This window comes from Synchiropus splendidus, chromosome 14 (genome assembly GCF_027744825.2).
Source record: "Synchiropus splendidus isolate RoL2022-P1 chromosome 14, RoL_Sspl_1.0, whole genome shotgun sequence".
NCBI classification, from domain to species: domain Eukaryota; kingdom Metazoa; phylum Chordata; class Actinopteri; order Syngnathiformes; family Callionymidae; genus Synchiropus; species Synchiropus splendidus.
Genome location: NC_071347.1, coordinates 3,945,205 through 3,962,058, shown reverse-complemented (window position 1 = coordinate 3,962,058; position 16,854 = coordinate 3,945,205). Strand labels below are relative to the sequence as shown.

The 16,854-nt window shown below is 43.8% G+C and overlaps 2 protein-coding genes across 17 annotated transcripts; one reads left to right on the top strand and one right to left on the bottom strand.

Moving 5' to 3' along the window:
- Positions 1-477: 477 nt before the first annotated feature.
- LOC128771422 (myosin-14) lies at positions 478-7,869 on the bottom strand. 2 transcript variants are annotated; one of them, XM_053886846.1, is made up of 9 exons: positions 7,625-7,869; positions 7,207-7,480; positions 5,911-6,051; positions 4,484-4,684; positions 3,901-4,088; positions 1,412-1,625; positions 1,245-1,343; positions 1,094-1,161; positions 478-1,030 (listed from the first exon to the last, which is right to left on the bottom strand). In XM_053886846.1, the coding sequence occupies exons 2-9, from the start codon at positions 7,471-7,473 to the stop codon at positions 871-873; spliced, it is 1,338 nt and encodes a 445-aa protein (XP_053742821.1). In that variant the 5' UTR covers positions 7,474-7,480; positions 7,625-7,869; the 3' UTR covers positions 478-870. The 2 variants fall into 2 exon arrangements, with proteins under 2 accessions (XP_053742821.1, XP_053742822.1); XM_053886847.1 differs by lacking the exons at positions 7,207-7,480; positions 7,625-7,869 and adding an exon at positions 6,147-6,222 and having other exon boundaries at positions 480-1,030.
- Positions 7,184-16,787, top strand: LOC128771423 (lymphatic vessel endothelial hyaluronic acid receptor 1-like). 15 transcript variants are annotated; one of them, XM_053886853.1, is made up of 8 exons: positions 7,184-8,300; positions 8,385-8,456; positions 8,751-11,413; positions 12,248-12,401; positions 13,844-13,983; positions 14,057-14,416; positions 16,178-16,250; positions 16,435-16,787. In XM_053886853.1, exons 3-8 carry the CDS (start codon positions 11,263-11,265, stop codon positions 16,622-16,624), a joined length of 1,068 nt encoding a protein of 355 aa, XP_053742828.1. In that variant the 5' UTR covers positions 7,184-8,300; positions 8,385-8,456; positions 8,751-11,262; the 3' UTR covers positions 16,625-16,787. The 15 variants fall into 15 exon arrangements, with proteins under 15 accessions (XP_053742828.1, XP_053742830.1, XP_053742827.1 ...); XM_053886855.1 differs by having other exon boundaries at positions 8,385-8,467; XM_053886852.1 differs by having other exon boundaries at positions 8,375-8,456.
- The last annotated feature ends 67 nt before the right edge of the window (positions 16,788-16,854 follow it).

Here is a 16,854-nt window from a genome sequence, read left to right as displayed (position 1 = left end):
CAGGACAGTACTGAAGAGGGAATGCTCCATAAGTTTGGCATGTTTTGAGTGACACCGATGCACCAGTTGAGAGCCAGTGATCAACGTGACATCAGGTGCCAGGTGTTGAATGTGGCAAGCTCAATATGAACCTGAAAATTACATTCTTTGGAATAGAAAGGCTCACATGAGTGACACCACTGTGCTGCCAAAAATGGATTCAAGTCGATGTATGATGGTCAAGACAGGATTTGAGGCACTGTGTACGCAATGATGGATGAAAACATTTTATCTTAATTTTGTTAAAACAGTTGAAATGGATGGAGTGGCTATGGTGAACTTCTCACCCTATTCAGAAAAGGATTCCAAATATACGTACACCAGCAGGTACACTTCAAATTTAGACATTACTTTCTTGAATTAAAGTCTTTCACAATTAAGAATAAATACTCTGGTGCAGCACTCTCATTGTTAAATGTATAAGATGAAGTGACATTCCATAAAGATATCCAGAAATCATAAGTGATGCTGCATTAGCAATGTCCCAGAACCAGGAAACAGATCTATATAATGTTTATAAGTTGGTTGTTCAGTTACAGTTTCAAAGATTTTCACTGAAAATAATGGAAAAATGCAGTTTAAGAAAACATTTTCAACAATTATTGATTTTTTTCATTGTCGAGTACGACAGCCAAGTCTACAGTTCTCCTTCTGATCATGTTTATTACTGATACTACTACTGCAACTGCTACTTAAATCACTTTTACAACTCCATTGTATTTGTAGTGCTATTAAAATAAAGTACCATCAGAGATAGAGGATACTTTGAGGGACTCAGGTAGAGTTAATGGGGCAGTCTTTAGTTCCCGTGAGGCGCTCTGACATGCTCCTCTACTCCTGATCAGTGGGGATCCAGAAGTAGTCCACCACCTTCCTGCTCCTGCGGTGTGCTGCAGAGTCAGGGCGCTCTCCTCCGAAGGCGGGCAGCTCATCAAAGTGGGTGGGACCCTGATCCCTGCCCAAGTTTGGAGCACAAACCCTCAACATGGTCCTAAGAAAACATGTTCAAGTTGCTCAAGTTGCTCTCACACTGGGAAACATGAGGGTCAGTCACCTGGACGAGGTCCTTTCGGGCTCCTCTGGGCTGGACTCTGGTGTGGACAGGTAAACTGGATCTCCCTCCTGAATCACAAAATGACATGGACATTTTTGTGAGGATGGTACCGTACTGTCAAATCTTCGTGTCACTGAGAGATTGAAATTACCGTGAAGTTCCGCGGTGAACCATCAGGATTTTTGAGAATCTTCACCCTCTGGTCACTCTCAGTCATGCACAAGAAATAGCTCTTGATGTTGGCTTGGCACTGGGATGAAAAGTCGCACGAGCAAGTGAGTGACCCCTGCTTGGTTCGCTGAGCGTGAAGCCACTCACCCCCTTGGTCTGGCGCAGAGCCTTGAGGTCCTCTTCAGCTCGGAACTTGTCGGCCAGATCCTGGTGCTTCTCCCTCCACCCGAGACACTCGGCTGTCCTCTCCTGTCTCTGCTTCTCCACCAGTCTCCTCTCAGCATCGGCCTCCTGCTGAGCCTGTCTGGCTCTTCGGCACTCCTCCTCTAATGCTGTCGCCTTTTGCTTCCAGTTCAGCTCACTGCACACAGAAGGTACATGTCCGTCTGTCTGTCTGTCTGAAACAGAAGACTCTGTCTCATCAAGCATCATCAGCCCAACACTTTCCTTTCTTTCCTCCTTCCATCTGTCTGTCTTCCTTCCTTGCATCCTCCCTTCCCTTCTTCCCTTCCATCTTTTCTTCTTGCATCCATCCATCGTATTCCTTCATGACTTCCTGCCAACCATCTCTGTCCCTTTATAACACACCTGTTGTGAATGTGAGTGTTTTGGGTGCTTTTGTTAGCGGTCTGTGCGTTGTTTGTTTGTTGTTTTCGTCGTGTTGTTTATTTTGACAGTCTTTGCCAGAAACTAAGACGGAAGAAAGTTTGTTTCCAGTCATCCATTTTTGTTGTGATATTTTTTTTACTCGGCAAAGAGGAATTGCAGTTGATGATCCAAGTCTACCGTTGTCTTTAATTTGCGCTATATTTCTGTGACAATTGAAGCTATTCTTTGACCGAACTAATAGTACTGAGTGTGTCTGTTCAGTTCTACGGTGGCAATAAAGATCAGTAAAGACGCTGATGACTCTATTCATTCAATCGACGGCATAGCTGTTGTTGTGTTTCAAGTACATTTGTCTGTCTCGGTCTTTAGACAATATTTATATTTGACTCCAGTTTTGTTCCAGTCACGTATTCACAAGGGTGATGAGTGAGGTGTTGACAATAAATCTTGAAAAACTGTTGCTCCATTGAAGTCATCACAGGGAGTCACCAAAGAGTAAAAGCTTTTTTGGACGCAAGCAACCGACCACATCTGGACGACAGAAAGGTTATCCCATTATGAAAGACTCTCTCAGTCAGTAACGGTGTTCTCTTGCTGAGATCCAATGATAATGAAGTGTTATTTGAAAGGTGCCATCCTTTCAAGCTGTGTCATCCATTCTCTGGTTTTTCTTCCAACCCATGCAGCCCTCTCTTTTAACACAAGTGCTGCTCATGATGAAAGTCACTGCAGAACATGGTAGGGATGAAACCAGTCATACATCCATGCTTTGTAGGACACGCTCACACATACGTGAGAAGGGAAGGGAGTGCGGAAGGAGACTCACGGATGGAGACTCGGATGCTCCAAATCGTACTCGAGGTTGGGCGGCCCCCAGAGAAGAGAGATAATAAGGGTGGGCAGGAGAAGAATAAACAAAACACTATCTCTAAGTTGTGTGATGAAAACGTCAACACTGAGAGAGGATTCTCTGTGTGGTCTTGTTCTGCTATTCCATCCAGACCAGAACCCCCTGTCACAGGAACAGCTTCTTCCCCTCAGCCATCAGACTGGTGAATTTGTGATCAGCCTTTTTTATTTTATTTTATTTTACTTTATTTCGAAGCACTTTCCTAGTTGGTGGAACCCCCACTGAGCATGGCAATAAATTCTATTTTGATTGTGATTCAGGAATAATAATGCTTTGCCCTTTGAAGAACACAACATCTACAGAGGACCTGGTGATGGAAAGAGTGAGGAAAACTGGCGGAAAAGACGGATTAATCTCCATACTGTTTCAATGTATGTGCAGCTCCAGAGATCAACCCTCCTCCCGACTACACCTTTGGGTTCAGACGGTACAACGAGACGATGCGCTGATCTTCATTGTACACTTGCAGTTCATAGTATGACCACTAGATGTCTCTAGAGTTCCAAAAACACGCAGCAGTGAACGCGGCGACATTCCAGGGTTTAGTGATTCACAGGTCACCGTTGTTCCTTCCATGTGATTCATCCGAACCTCGCACGAACGGAATCACCTCCCAATTATTCTTTGATGACTCCCACTCTTTGAGGTGGCAGTAACCAGGGATCACCGCGGCCAATAAAGGATGGAGATGTGTGCTTTAATGGAGGAGAAGGTCCAGGGAGGCCTGCATGCTGCTACTCTGCAGTGAGTCTGGTGCCATGTTTTCACTTTCGTCTCGACAGCACTTCTTTATTCTCTCCCTCTCACTCGTCCCACGCGCTGACTGTGGACTTCCTATCGAGCCCGAATCTGGCGCTTCATCTAAGGTGGGTGACGTGTCAACTTTGCGGTGACAAAACATATTTGCTCTGATAAGACACTCAGTATCAGGGGCATTTGAGTTCACACACATAAGGACTAACCTCACACTGTATACTTAGGTTATCTGTAATATAATATTATTCATATTTCAGGAAACTCCCAGGTTGGAGGGAGGAGCTCATTAAAAGAGCTCTGATGCTTCCCCTGGTCTGTGAAGTTCATTTCAAGAAGATCACCTGCACTCGTCCGCACTCACCTGTCCTTGTTCTTCACGTTTTCCTCCGACAGCTCTCTCAACTTTTGTCGAAGATCATCTCGGTCGCCTTCCAGGATCTGTTTCTCCTCCATTAGGGCTGTTTTCTCTCCACTGACTCGGTCCAGATTCAGCTTAGCTTCAAAGTAGTTTTTGTCCGCTCGAGCCAGTGAGAGCTGGAGATCAGCGTTCTGGAAGAAACAGAACACGACTCATCCATTGGTCTATCATGGCACCTTTATATCAAGAATTCTGTACATTTGAGGGGCTCGCTGAATAGCTGTTTCATTTCAATTTTTGTCATGTTGCCCTTTGATTTATGCCGTTAAAAGCTTTACATTTTAATACAGCCAAAGCAGGTGTCACAATAGCAGTCTGCTTCTTGCTTGGAAGCCTATGCAGGACTGACCTGTCACAGACAGATTCATCTTGTTCACTGCGTTTCTGAGCAGGATTATTGATACAGTCTGTGTCTGTTTCCATGTTTAATTCATGATGACTGTTCATGTTTGTTACTTCTCAAAGTCTCCGGGTCTTGTTTGAGTCTGTGCCTGGTGGGTGCGTGTTTCAAACTGTGTTCAAGCACCTCCTTTTTAAGAAGTTGAAGCTCTTCACTCAGCTGGCTCCTGTCAGCCTCTGTTGTCTCCTTATCCCGCAGGCTCATGATGGCCCGAGCCTCCGCCAGCGCGCGGCCCTTCTCTGCATCTCCTCTGGCCTCCTCCGCCTGCTCTGCTGCACGTGAGCACAAGGTCGCTCTCTGCTGGCTCTGGTACAGCTTCTGCCTCAGCTAGTTTTTAAACACAGGGCACAAAACAGAGCATTTGTTTTTCTGGGACACGTTAGGAACACGTGTGCACTAAATCTGCCTATGGACCCATAAAGTGGCGCTTGATTCATAGTGATAAATTCAGGTGTAGTGAGGTGTCTTGGAGCCAGCTTGTCTACTTGGACGCTCCAAGTGTTTGCCTTTCACTCCAGGAGTTCTAGCCAGTACCTGTATATCTGCCCACATTTTGTTGTTCTTCTGCTACATTTTGGAAGAGCATCTTTATTCCTCCAGGAAGATCCTCAGCTCTCATTTCCATCAATGAAAAAGTACATTGTTCTTTGATCCTCCAAAGAAAAAATAGCTTCATTCACAGTTTCTCATGATTCAAACTAACAGTAGCATGTGAGCACAAGAGAGAATCAGTCTGAAGTAAACCGGGAGTTTCCACCGATGAGTGCTTTATGAGGTCATAAAGTTGGAGTTAGATTTAAAGCACCATCATTAAAAAAAACAAACAAGATAACATCTCTTCCTACAGACAATCTTTGTTCCTCCATTCATCTACTACTGATTATCCAAGGCCAGGTCACAGGGCTTCCGTCTGAGCAATGAGGCCCAGACTTCACGCTCCTCCTTCAGATGCTCCAGGGGAATAGTAGGGTGTTCACAGGCCAACTCAGAGACGCTTCAACATACACAGGGTTGGACGTACATCACCTTAGCCAACCTCTCTCAATGTAGAGAAGATCTACTTTGAGTCTCACACAGTTGTTTGGGCCTCCGGTAGCCACCTTTCATCCGGAAAAAAATACAGAAACACATCCCCTGAAACACATCTTCACTCCCAAGGTGTCAAATCCCGACTATTGCCAAGTGTACTTTATATCCAAAACACTCATTCTTCAAAGCTCGTCCTGATGGTACTTGGTAAGAGAAACACAGAGCTGACAGCACCTGAACATGGTTCATGTTCTATATTGACATATACAATGTTCCATACGGGACCTTTCATTGATTTGTAAAATTGCGGAACAATTCCATATTTCACGGGAATTTATCGCTTGTTGTGTCCGCAATGTTCTATCAGTCTTCTCCCAGATATCTTCTTCTATCATCCCCTTAGTAACTGTGACAACCCATCCAGCATGTGTCACGTATCAAGCGCCTTTAGAAGGCCAGAAGTGCGACCACCACCACAAGTAATATTAAATATCTCTCAGTGTTCCGTGCTGTATTGGCTGTACCTCTTTGAGTTGAGCCTGCAGCTCCTGGTTCAGGTTCCTGAGGTTCCTCATGGTCAACTCATTTTCGGTGCGCATGGTAATCCGTTCCATGTGAATCTCGTTGGATAAGTATCTGTTTTCTTTCTTCAGATCCTCACATTCCTAAACCAAATGGAACAGGCTTTAAAACGATGAACAAAACATTCATGGAAGTAAGATGACGGAAATGGGTTTTGTTTAAGGGTCTGTGATGGCACCTTTTGGATTCAAATGTTGAGGATCAGTGTGAGCTGGTTCATACGTCTTGCTTTTAAGTCAACATAAGGATTTTAGACCTCGCATACCCGGGTCACTTCCTAGTCACCAGAGTTCCACTTGGTAAAAGAATTCCCTCTGTCGTCCTAGAGAAGTCTGGGATGGACTGGTGACCTGCCAGGCGCAGGCCAGCCATTTGATCTATGCTTCGAATGTCAACACACCTTGGCAATAGCCTAAATAATCATGATAAATTCAAAGGCCGTGAAACAGAAATCATTTCAGTAGGAGCCATTCCGTTTGCTCCTCTCAATCACCCAAATCCAAAATCATCTGTTCAGATTATGTTTTGTTTATGGAACGGTTTCTTCAAGAACCTCACACTGCTGTTTGCTTGGCTCTTTTTGAAAGAACTTCCTGTCTAGTCACTTCAGTTCATTGTTGTGGCTGCAATAGTGATGGGCTGATGAGGCCCTTATTTTCAGACCTCAGTAGGTGGCGCTCTTGATCTAAAAATGATGTGAAGTGTCACTGAAATGGTTGTTCTGGTCTCTGAAAATGAGGATATGGTTTCATGAAGCCTCATAAGTCCATCACGAGTTCATGATGAAGCTTCATGAAACGGCATCCTGATTTTTGGCGTCTACTTGATGGCACTTTGTGCTTTACAACCACTTTAATGAAACCTAATGTAATTCTTAGACAAGAGCCACCTACTGATGTTTAAAAATAAGAACACTGTTTCATCTGCCCATCACTACTAAGAACTAGTGATGGCCCAGTGAGGCTTCATGAAACACTGTCCTTATTTTTAGAGTTCAGTAGGTGGCGCTATTGGTTTAAAAATGCGGGAAGTTTCATTGAAATGGCTGTTGAAATTCAAAGATTTTTGAGCAGAGAGTGCCATCTAGTGGGCTGTGAAAATAAGGACACTGTTTCACGATGCCTCATCAGCCCATCACTACTCAGAACATTGCCTATATACTCATAGCTCCCTCTGTTGAAAAAAAACCTATATAACATACAGTTTTTGCTGGGCATTTGCGTCCACATTTTCTTTACCTTCCTCTTCCTGACAAGCTCTCCTTGCAGATGGTTGATCTGAAGGAATGATCCGTTTGAGCCGACGGCACTGACCGGTCTCACGGCTCGCACTGGCCTCCTGGGCGTTCTCGACAGTCCTTTGACCTCGTCCGCCACCCCGTTTCCAAAGCGAGCGCTTCTGCTGAAGTTACTGCTGCTGACGGACAAAGACTTGTACAGGCCATCGTCCAGCGAGTTCTTCCCAACAGTCTGGAGGTCGGTGTGGGACTTGGCTCGGAGTGACATTGCAGGCCTGATCAGTGAGTTAAAAAAAGAGGTTGTAGTCGGAGCAGCAGAAGAGTTACATGAATGAGGTTCTCAGTTTCACGCTGGGTTCTGGATCCTGTCGCATCCTCACGTTCATGAATTATAAATCGGGTAACGTGAGCAGACTAACCTGTTTGTGAGAGGGGCACGCTATCGTCTGTATGAGGTCAGTTGGTGAAGAATACACCCTCTCCCACTCTCTATATCTACGTTATTTTTAATAGGTTTTAATGCACCCATGCATGTAACTTTGAAGTGTACAGTCTGCCTTTTGTCCGCGGCACTAGCAACTCCCTTTCATGAATAGAGACAACCCAAACACCAGAAAAAGCTATTCCAGATTCCCCGGCTGGTGCCACTGTCAGACACCAAACTGATGCCTTTTATCCTTCCTTTTCTGCGCACCATTGAGATGAGAGTGGACGACTCCCTAATGTTTGGAATTTGGACGCTCATTTGACCTGTCTTTGGGCGTGTTGACTCAGCCATAAAGGTGTCAAGAAAAATCTAAATTAATACAAAATCTTTATGAAGTCGCAAAAGAACACAATGAACTGGTCCTCTTTTGTTTAGGAAGGAATGTTCCTCATTGGAACAGATGAGTCATAAATCTTTAGAGGTTTAAAGGAAGAAGAACTGATTAGATTAGAGTTTTTGTGGGTACGGGAAGTTTGGTTGCTAACTACAAAATAAATCACTTTAAACAGAAGCGCCTTCATGACCAAGAGTGAGGGCTTCCACATCACATTTTCAGTAGAACTAAATAAGGACAATGGAAATGAAGGCGCTGCATTTACGCTCTCAAAGTAAGTAACTTGGCTCAGTTCCAGTGGCATAGCTATTTGTGCCTGTCTCTTTAAAATAACATAATGTTTGTGAGTCCCACACAGTGGAGGTCAGACGGAGTGTGTCTCATCTCAGAAGTGAGGGTAGCGCAGGACATGTTTGAGGACAGTGCTGAGGTGGGTAGAAGGTGAGGGTAGGTGTACATCAGAGATCAGATCTCAGTCCATTCTTGTTTGCTGCTGTTATGGACCGACTGACAGACCAGTTTAGGGAAGAGTCTGCACGGACCATGGCGTTTGCTGACTGTATGGTAAATGAGGAATAATGACGCAGTATTGCAGGGTTGATGAAACAGTGCCCTATTTTTCAGTGGCCACTGGGTGGCGCTATTGCTTTAGAAATGATGTGAGGTTCCATTGAATTCTTCATTCACAGTTACACTCTCTTGTGAAATCTCATCTTCTGATCAGTCGTATACCTGCAGTCGTACCTGTAGTGAGAACAGGGATGTGTTTGGAGGAGGAGCTGGAAAGGTGCAGGTACGAACTGGAGAGAAGAGGAACGAAGCTCAGCAGAAACAGGACATAATCATGTGAGTGAGAGGCAGGAGAAAACAGACGTGTTTGGAAAGAGATTAAAGGAGGTGAGAGTGCAGACAGGGTGGAATGGGTGGAGATGACTGTCAGATGTGACAGGAGGAGAGTGAGAGGGAAGCTGTATAGGACAGTCGTGATGTTTGGTCCGGAGACAGTAGCTCTGACACAAAGACAAGAAGGACATTTGAAGATACACAGGTTTTTGTTGGGAGTGACTCGAAAGGATACAATAAGAAACAAGTACATCCGAGGGTCAGCTGAAGGAGAAAGTTTTGGACACATACAGTAGTGAGAAAAGAGAATATGTGTATCATGGTTCACTTCTGCTTCGATTTCATTTTAGAGTTAGTTATAACTTCCTGTCTGCTCCCCTCTTTACTCCCAGTTTTTGACCTCTGCATTACTCTCTGTTCTTTTTCACCTGACTCTGTATTTTATGATGACTCAGTGTCTGAGCCTTGCATCTTGTGTTTCTGAGCTTGCTAGCCATGAGCCTGTGCTTGACTGCATTCGTGAATTGATGGAGTGTTAGATTTGATTTGTCGAGTCTCTCCTGCAGTTTACCAGTCGCCCCTGGGTTCCACTCACACATGTCGCCTGACTATAAAGAAGACAGGAGTGAGCAGGGAGGATGGGCAAGACAGTAAAAGGTGGAGGAGGCTGACTGACTGTGGCGACCTCTGACTGGAAATAATGGACTACACTTCTGTATTGCACAAAAGCAAACGTTCAAAGCTTGAACTTCAGTCCAACCCTTCCTAATTCCAGGTACAGTAATTGGGGGGTGTAAAAAAGGGGGACTTTTACGATCAGTCTGCGTTAAAAAAAAAAAAAATGTAGAAGTATAATTGCTTTTGGACTCCTGTCCAAAATCCACAGACAAGGAGCACATAGTTCCCTAATGAAGTTGTGTCGCCAAGTGATCCTTTCTGGTCACCCAGGGAGCGTGGTCTGGCTGGTCAGGGACGTGTGACCAATTAACCTCCCAAACCCCCATTTAGCCTTGATCTGCCCCTTTATTCCCAGAAGGTCTGCTGAGATTGAAAAAGTAGAGCATGATGTTCTTGTTGCCTCCATGCATGTGAGCTGGTCCAAAATGCTGCTTCTGTTGACATCTCTGAGAGTAGGTGGCTTTCAGCAGGCCGACAAAGAATTGTCTTATTCTCCCGAGCTTGTTGAGAAGACAGGGACCCTTTCATTGGCTTTGGTGGAGAGATTACTTTAGTCTAGCAGAGTTTGTATGGGACTTTTGAGGTTTAAATCTAGCGGCACTCATTTTGATCCTGGAGATGAATATGATATTTGATGATGAGACTGCAGTAGAAACAAGGGTACCTGGTCACGCAGTGACAGCTGTTGTAAATAATTCTCGGGGCCGTTCTGTCAGTTTCACATTCACAGCAGCTCAAACAGAACAGAAGACGTGTGACAGGATTGCAAGGCGCAGAAGAATATAGCGAAGGCCTTTTGTCTTCAACACAGGATAAGTCAAATGACACACGAAGACCTCAAACTCAAAGCGACTATTTCGAGTGGTCATTCAAAAAAAAAAAAAATTGAATCCATACACAAAATACTGCTGTATCTCAAACATATCTAAGCAACGAAATCAGTTTGCTGCTGTCTTTGTTGCAACTCAAAGAGTGAGATGACCGTTGTTCTATCGGTCCATTTTTGCTGATTCAGCAAATTTTACTTCCCACAGACATGGCGTTCAAACAAATCTAATACGCTCCTCCCCGGCTATAACCACTTAACCTCACCCTTGACCAAAAGTCCCTGCACCTTATAGGAAACCAACACTCCCTCCTATTGCCTCCCTTTTCATCCCAGGGTGATGCAGAAGTCAGACGTCTGTGTTGCGTGTTGCTGCATTTGCTTTCAACATTGTGGCATTTTGTGACTGCCATATAAGAAGCGTGTCTGTGGGCTGTAAAGAAAAGTGTTCAACCAATAAGAGTGAGAAAGTGTTCAGCATGAAAAACTACAGTGGCAAAATTCGTCTTTGTGGTGACCCTCCGTATTAGAGTGTAATACTATCATCATTTCATATACTGTTTCATACTCGAGTGGTGGGCAAAAAGTGACCTCCTCACGTGGAGCCACTGCCAGTGAAGCATTGAGATAAGACTGTAATGTTGGTCAGGCTGGTGCTGCGGACAAATTGGAGCTTACTTACTTACTGAATAAGAAGTACTGGGCGTCTTGTTTGTCAGAAACAGAATGTGATGTGAGCAGCGGGGCTGTGATTTGATAACAATGCCCAAGGTGATTTATGTCAAGATGCCAAGAGTTCAAGTCTCTTCCTTATCTCATCAACGGGGCGTCAGGCAGGTTTGACCCCCAGCTTCCTGTTTCCTGTTCTTTTTTACATCAGGTTTGCTGAATGTTTTTCAATTCACACTCTGACTCTTTTCGCCACATTCCTCCTCTTTCGTTTTCTGAGGTGCATTTACTCATGATGGAATTCGTGGATGGATTGTTTTTACTGTTCTTTGCGTTGACCTGCTCCACACATGCCAGCAGCCTGGCCAAAGGTAAGTTTGACTTTCAAGGGAAAAATGTTACTTAAATTGTTTACTTATTTTTGCTTGTTTGTGAGAGTACTCAGTTATTGCTTAACTGAAATAAAGAAAAAAAATAATTTATCTCATATATTGTTTTGGAATGCTGAACATATTTTGAGATTTGCCCAAGACGTGTACAATTGTCATATTAATCTAAAAAAATGTATTGTACAAAGGTGTTTAAATTGATTTAAATGACAAATAATTTAAATAACACAATCCCATAAAATGTTAATTTCAAATGTTTTCTACATTTACAAAACACAGCAACAACAAAAATAAATGATAATGAAAGCATGAAAGTGCAAAATTTAAAAATGCATTTAATTTCTCGGATTCTGTTCTGCCTCTATAGGGCTCATATCAAAGAGGAACTTAGTGACCAAACCCACTTCCTCACTGATATAAATTGCAAGTTCAGCAGAAAAAAAAAATTGTGATCAATTTCCCCCAAAACGGTAGTTAAATCAAAAGCTGACATGATCTGCCAACGTTGTGTAGGGGGTCCGGATTCTTCGGACTCTGAAAGGAAGGCAGAGAGCCGGGTGGAAACTGATAAACTTAACACACTTGAAAGTGGTGGCGCATGAATTCGTTTCTCAGTTGTTCCAGCAGCCCCTGACACTTGAATCAGTGTGGAATTCTGGCTGTTTTTTTTCTAGCCGTGTTCGTGCGGCTAGTCCGACTGGGATGAAACCACACTGCAGACAATGGGTCAGGCTATGATCACAGCATTATCCCATATGAGGACAGACAGCGTCTCCGTGGGCCCGTTTCACAAAATATTTTCCCTGTCTTGAGCAGGCACTAGCAGCCATGGGGTTTTCCTGCTGATCGAAGATGATATGTACACCTTCAACTACACCACTGCCCAAGCTGCATGCCTGTCGCTCAGAGTTCCCATGGCAACACTCGCCCAAATGCAGCAGGCTGTGGACCAAGGACTGGAAACATGCAAGTACGGAGGAGACGTAATGATGTTTCAATGGCGTTTTCACACCAATAAACCAAAATGTAGATCATCATACTGGCTGGCCCCAGGGGCCGTCTGGCTTGCAGGTTTCTCCTCCATAATCATTTCCAGTGATTTCATGTGAATGAAAGATTTCTGGAAAACAGAGGTCACGCGCTCCGACTAAGCACCCGCAAGGTTTGGTCATAAAAGGAGAGAAACTTGAGCTAGTGTGTCCTGACATCATGAAGATTTAGACCAAGGCCCCTTAAAAACACACGCAGCTTTCTGAACAGATTCTGTTCACCTTCCCCTGCATCGCATGGGCTCCTCTGAAATCACAGACCAAAGCTGTTACAAATATGACAGATGCTACACCGTAGCACACGGGTGGCCCATTCAATTTAGCAGGCCGTTCTCTGACCAAAGACAGATGTAAACAATAATAATATGATACGGTGAGAAGGACGAAACAGAAAAAAATATCAACCACTGTATGCGAGAATGGAATTATTCCATGATAATATATATACAATACGGTAAAATATATACAAACATTTTCACTTGATATCCAGTTTATTTCAGGATTCTCAGCCTCCATTATAATTATGGCAATGTTTTCTATTTAAGTGGTAAATATCGCTAGTAAGAGATTAAGAAGAATGCAATTTTGCAATTTATTCAACCAAGTATTTCAATTGTTGGGGAAAGGAAAAAGCAAAAGCGTACTGTTTGCTCAGCATTAACCAAAACTTTTGATAGCTTTAGGGACTTGGAAACCTTTGAGAAATCATGAAATTAATAGATAATAAAAAATAATTTATAAAGGAGATGATTAAAAAAAAAAACGGCAGGGAAATACTTGAAAATGTACTTGGATCCATATTCCTTCAAGGTGCCACAAAAGTACAGGCTGGAAGCCGCATGTGGCCCCCGGGTCCAACAAGCATTTCTTCAACCGATCAACTAACAATGTTTTATGCCATGATAATGTCAGTAAGACAAGTCACTGAAGAACTTTTCAAATAATGCAAAGACAAGGTGCTGTTTAGTCAGCATCTCTGCTGACAGGTCGAGGTTGAGGGTCTTTGATGACATTAAATGCCATTCGAGGCATCACCAAGAGAGCAGATTTGACACCTCATACGAGCAGCTCATATAGGAAACTAAAGACGCTCGGGTGGTAGGTTTGCACACGCTCAGTTTGCAGGCTTAATCCAGCAGATCAGGAGCTGCAGAGCCACTGGTATGTGTCAGCATAATGAAAGAGTTGAATGCTACATTTGTCATTGTTGTTTGGAACATGTTTGGACAGCATGAGGGACATTGTTCCCTTGGAGCTGCCTTATGTTTAAGTTTTACAAGCCCTGCTGTCGTAAATATGTAATAAATAACGTCGAGGAATCAGTGCGAGCCTGTTTAAGAATGATGACTTTCCAACCTGACAGATTTGGCTGGGTGGAGGAACGGGTGGCTGTTGTTCCTCGGAAAACAAGCGATAAAAAGTGCGGGAGTGGAAAAACTGGTGTGGTTAAGTGGTTCGCATCTCCATCGAAATTGTTCGCCGCGTTTTGCTTCAACCCTCCAGGTACATTTCTCTTCTTGGCGTTTCTTTTTTGGAATAGCAAAAGTCTCACAACATCACGTGTTTCTTCCTGCAGCTCCCACGGCGTCATCAGCGGTTTCCACCTGGACGTTGGCAGCGACCCAAGCCTCAACACATGTGACCCATCTGCTCAGATCGACGACCAGATTCTTACCTTCAAGAGGGCCTGAGGACATGAATTATCCTCATCATACTACTCTTAAAACAGCTCACGATCAAAAGGCAACATCTGGTCCTGAATTGCCACCGACTCCCCTTCAGTCCCTGCAAAACACAACTTCGTCCTTCACAGGAGCCACGTCCTCCATGACCCCCTCTCCTGTTTCAGTTCCTTCTAGCCCAGCTTCCACCTCCACGGTGTCCTCCACACCTGTCCTGCCGCCGTCACTCACATCTCCAAAGTCTTCCTTCGGAGGTTAGTGGTCCAATACAATCTTGAATCACCATTTTGATACCTAAGTGTTATGAGGATTTTTAAACCTGACCAATACTGCGCCATCTTTTCTCACTGGAGAGCAGGGCCAGTAAAGCAGCAAACTGGAACAGTGATCAACGCTAGCTTTACTCTGACAAGAGGAATGATACAGATATCAACATCTACTGAAAGATAGCACACAACATGGTGACCAAGATACTGAATGACACAGTTCTCCACCCTTCCTGCACTCTTCTCATCGCCTCTCTGGCGTGTCCACTGATTCAGCTTCTCCTCCACCTCCTCCTTACTTTTACAACTGGTCACTCCATCAACAGCAAACATGACGTAACCCCATCTCTCCATCACCATATCATATTCATTATACACCTACATATTAGCAAGTTTTATTTTGAACATCAAGGTGACAGGAAGAAGTTGTTTGTCGTCATGTGCTGTGGGTGAACGATCAGTCTAAATGTTAGTGATCGCTGCTGCAGGAATAATAGACAGGGTTGTGCACAGATGGAAATGTAACGTGCCTCGTAATGGAGTGAGAACAGATAAGGGAGGAATGAGCCTGGAGGATGAAAGTTATAGGAGGATGATTGCACAGTGTACGTCCATGACTGGGAGGGTTGTAATCACTAGGGAGAACAGGGGCCCATTTTCAGGCCTTGAACCATGAAGCAGTGAGGAACATGTCAGGCAGTGAGACGTTTCTAGAACAAACAGAAAGCATCGGATGGAAGGGATTTGGCTCCAGATCTGGGTGTCGAACTCACTCACGCAAGTGGCCAAAGTTTGACATGCATTTTTTTTTATCTGCGACTGGACTTCACCTATGTGTATTGAGTGTTTTATCACTGGCATGTCTTCAACAGGAAATAGTCTTAACGCAATGTGATCTATTGGAGGCCAATTTTAGCACCTTGTGGTTCACCACCAACTTGTTTTTCTCCTTTAAACGTACATCTGCTTTCCCACCCTTCATCACATTCACGTCACTTCCACTGAGTTTGATGCACATGATGAAGGGTGAAGGATTTTTTAAAACGGGGGAAATGAACTGATGGGACTGAAACACTGTTGCAATGGCTGAGTTTTAGTAACCTTTAAACCACTGTAAGAGAAATAGATTTTTAAATCTACTGTTGCACAGTACAGCATCTGTTCATGAACAGTTGCAGATCAGTTTTGGAGCACACAATTTAAGAAGTGAGTACAGATCACCTTGCTACAGAATTTGAAATAGAATTTTTCACTTTTGTGTCCTAAATCCACTGACAAAGAAAAGTTTTTCTGAGCCGTACAAACATGTCAGATGTGCTATGAATCATGCGTTATCTGTGTTTTGACTATGGGTTTTGGGGCAGATTCCTAACTTGGCTGTTAAGCTAAACACACTTCAATAAGCTGTTTGTACCGCTGAGGCTGAAACAGACCATAATAACAGGCAATAAGAGATAAGAATCTTGCGCATGCTTTGAATGATCTAAACATTGTTACTCACAATTTGCATGCCTCGATACTTTCAAAGCAAACTTGTAGTCACTCGACAGAGAAGAAAAATGAGCGGTTTGAAACACAAGTTTGAGAAAATATGCTGCGAGCGGAGGATCTTTGCGCAGCCATACACTAAAGGACCAACACAAATATGCCAATGCTTTCAGCCTGATCATTCAAATTCAGGTTCTGTAACAGTTTGAATGAAACGTTCTTGCAGCAGTTGCTGACACACATTGTCTTTGTCTCTCACAGCCCTTCCCATGACGCTGACAATTCTGGCTGTCATCCTTGTTGTGACTGGTGCAGGTGCAACTTTGTACTGCAAGTATGATTGTTTTTTTTTTTTTTTAGTTAGTGCAAACCCTTGACTTGTATTTAACTTAACATTGGTGGGATTGTTTTCAGTTCAACGACTGAATGAGAGCTTGACAATCCAACCACCTCCCATTTATTGCTTTGCTGCTAAATTGTGGATTCTATGTCCGTAACATCATGTCTGTGTTCTCAAGGAAAACGTTTGCTTTTGGATCCAAGTGGCTGCAGAATGAGGATGTGGAGACGGAGATGTGGACGCCCAGCGATAGTGAGCCATACTCAGCACCTCAGCATGGAGCCATGGAGGAAGAGGAAGAAGAGGACAGGACGTACTCCAGTGATATCAGGCTATGTGTGGACAGCAAAGTTAACTCTTTAACTTAATGCCAGTCTGAGACATTCAGCAGGAAATGTTATCTATGGCTGTTGTCACCCTGAAATACCAATGATCAATAGTAATGTGTGTTTTTGTTATCTGCACATGAACATGCAGTGTTATTTATCATAGCATACTTATGTTATGAAAACGTCTGGTTTAAAAATAAATGAATAAATAAATAGGTGTGACCATTTCTTTATTCGGCCTCGGAGAGGCGCTCGTGAGCCACACTACG

Excerpts from the sequence above, each read along its gene's own strand:
- LOC128771422 (XM_053886846.1), bottom strand. The coding sequence starts at position 7,473 with ATGTCACTCCGAGCCAAGTCCCACACCGACCTCCAGACTGTTGGGAAG. Across the intron at positions 6,052-7,206 it reads AGCTTGTCAGGAAGAGGAAG|GAATGTGAGGATCTGAAGAA; the intron begins GTAAAGAAAATG and ends CATTTGGTTTAG. Across the intron at positions 4,089-4,483 it reads TTCAACTTCTTAAAAAGGAG|AACGCTGATCTCCAGCTCTC; the intron begins GTGCTTGAACAC and ends TGTTTCTTCCAG.
- LOC128771423 (XM_053886853.1), top strand. The coding sequence starts at position 11,263 with ATGTTTTTCAATTCACACTCTGACTCTTTTCGCCACATTCCTCCTCTT. Across the intron at positions 11,414-12,247 it reads TGCCAGCAGCCTGGCCAAAG|GCACTAGCAGCCATGGGGTT; the intron begins GTAAGTTTGACT and ends TGTCTTGAGCAG. Across the intron at positions 14,417-16,177 it reads TCCAAAGTCTTCCTTCGGAG|CCCTTCCCATGACGCTGACA; the intron begins GTTAGTGGTCCA and ends TGTCTCTCACAG.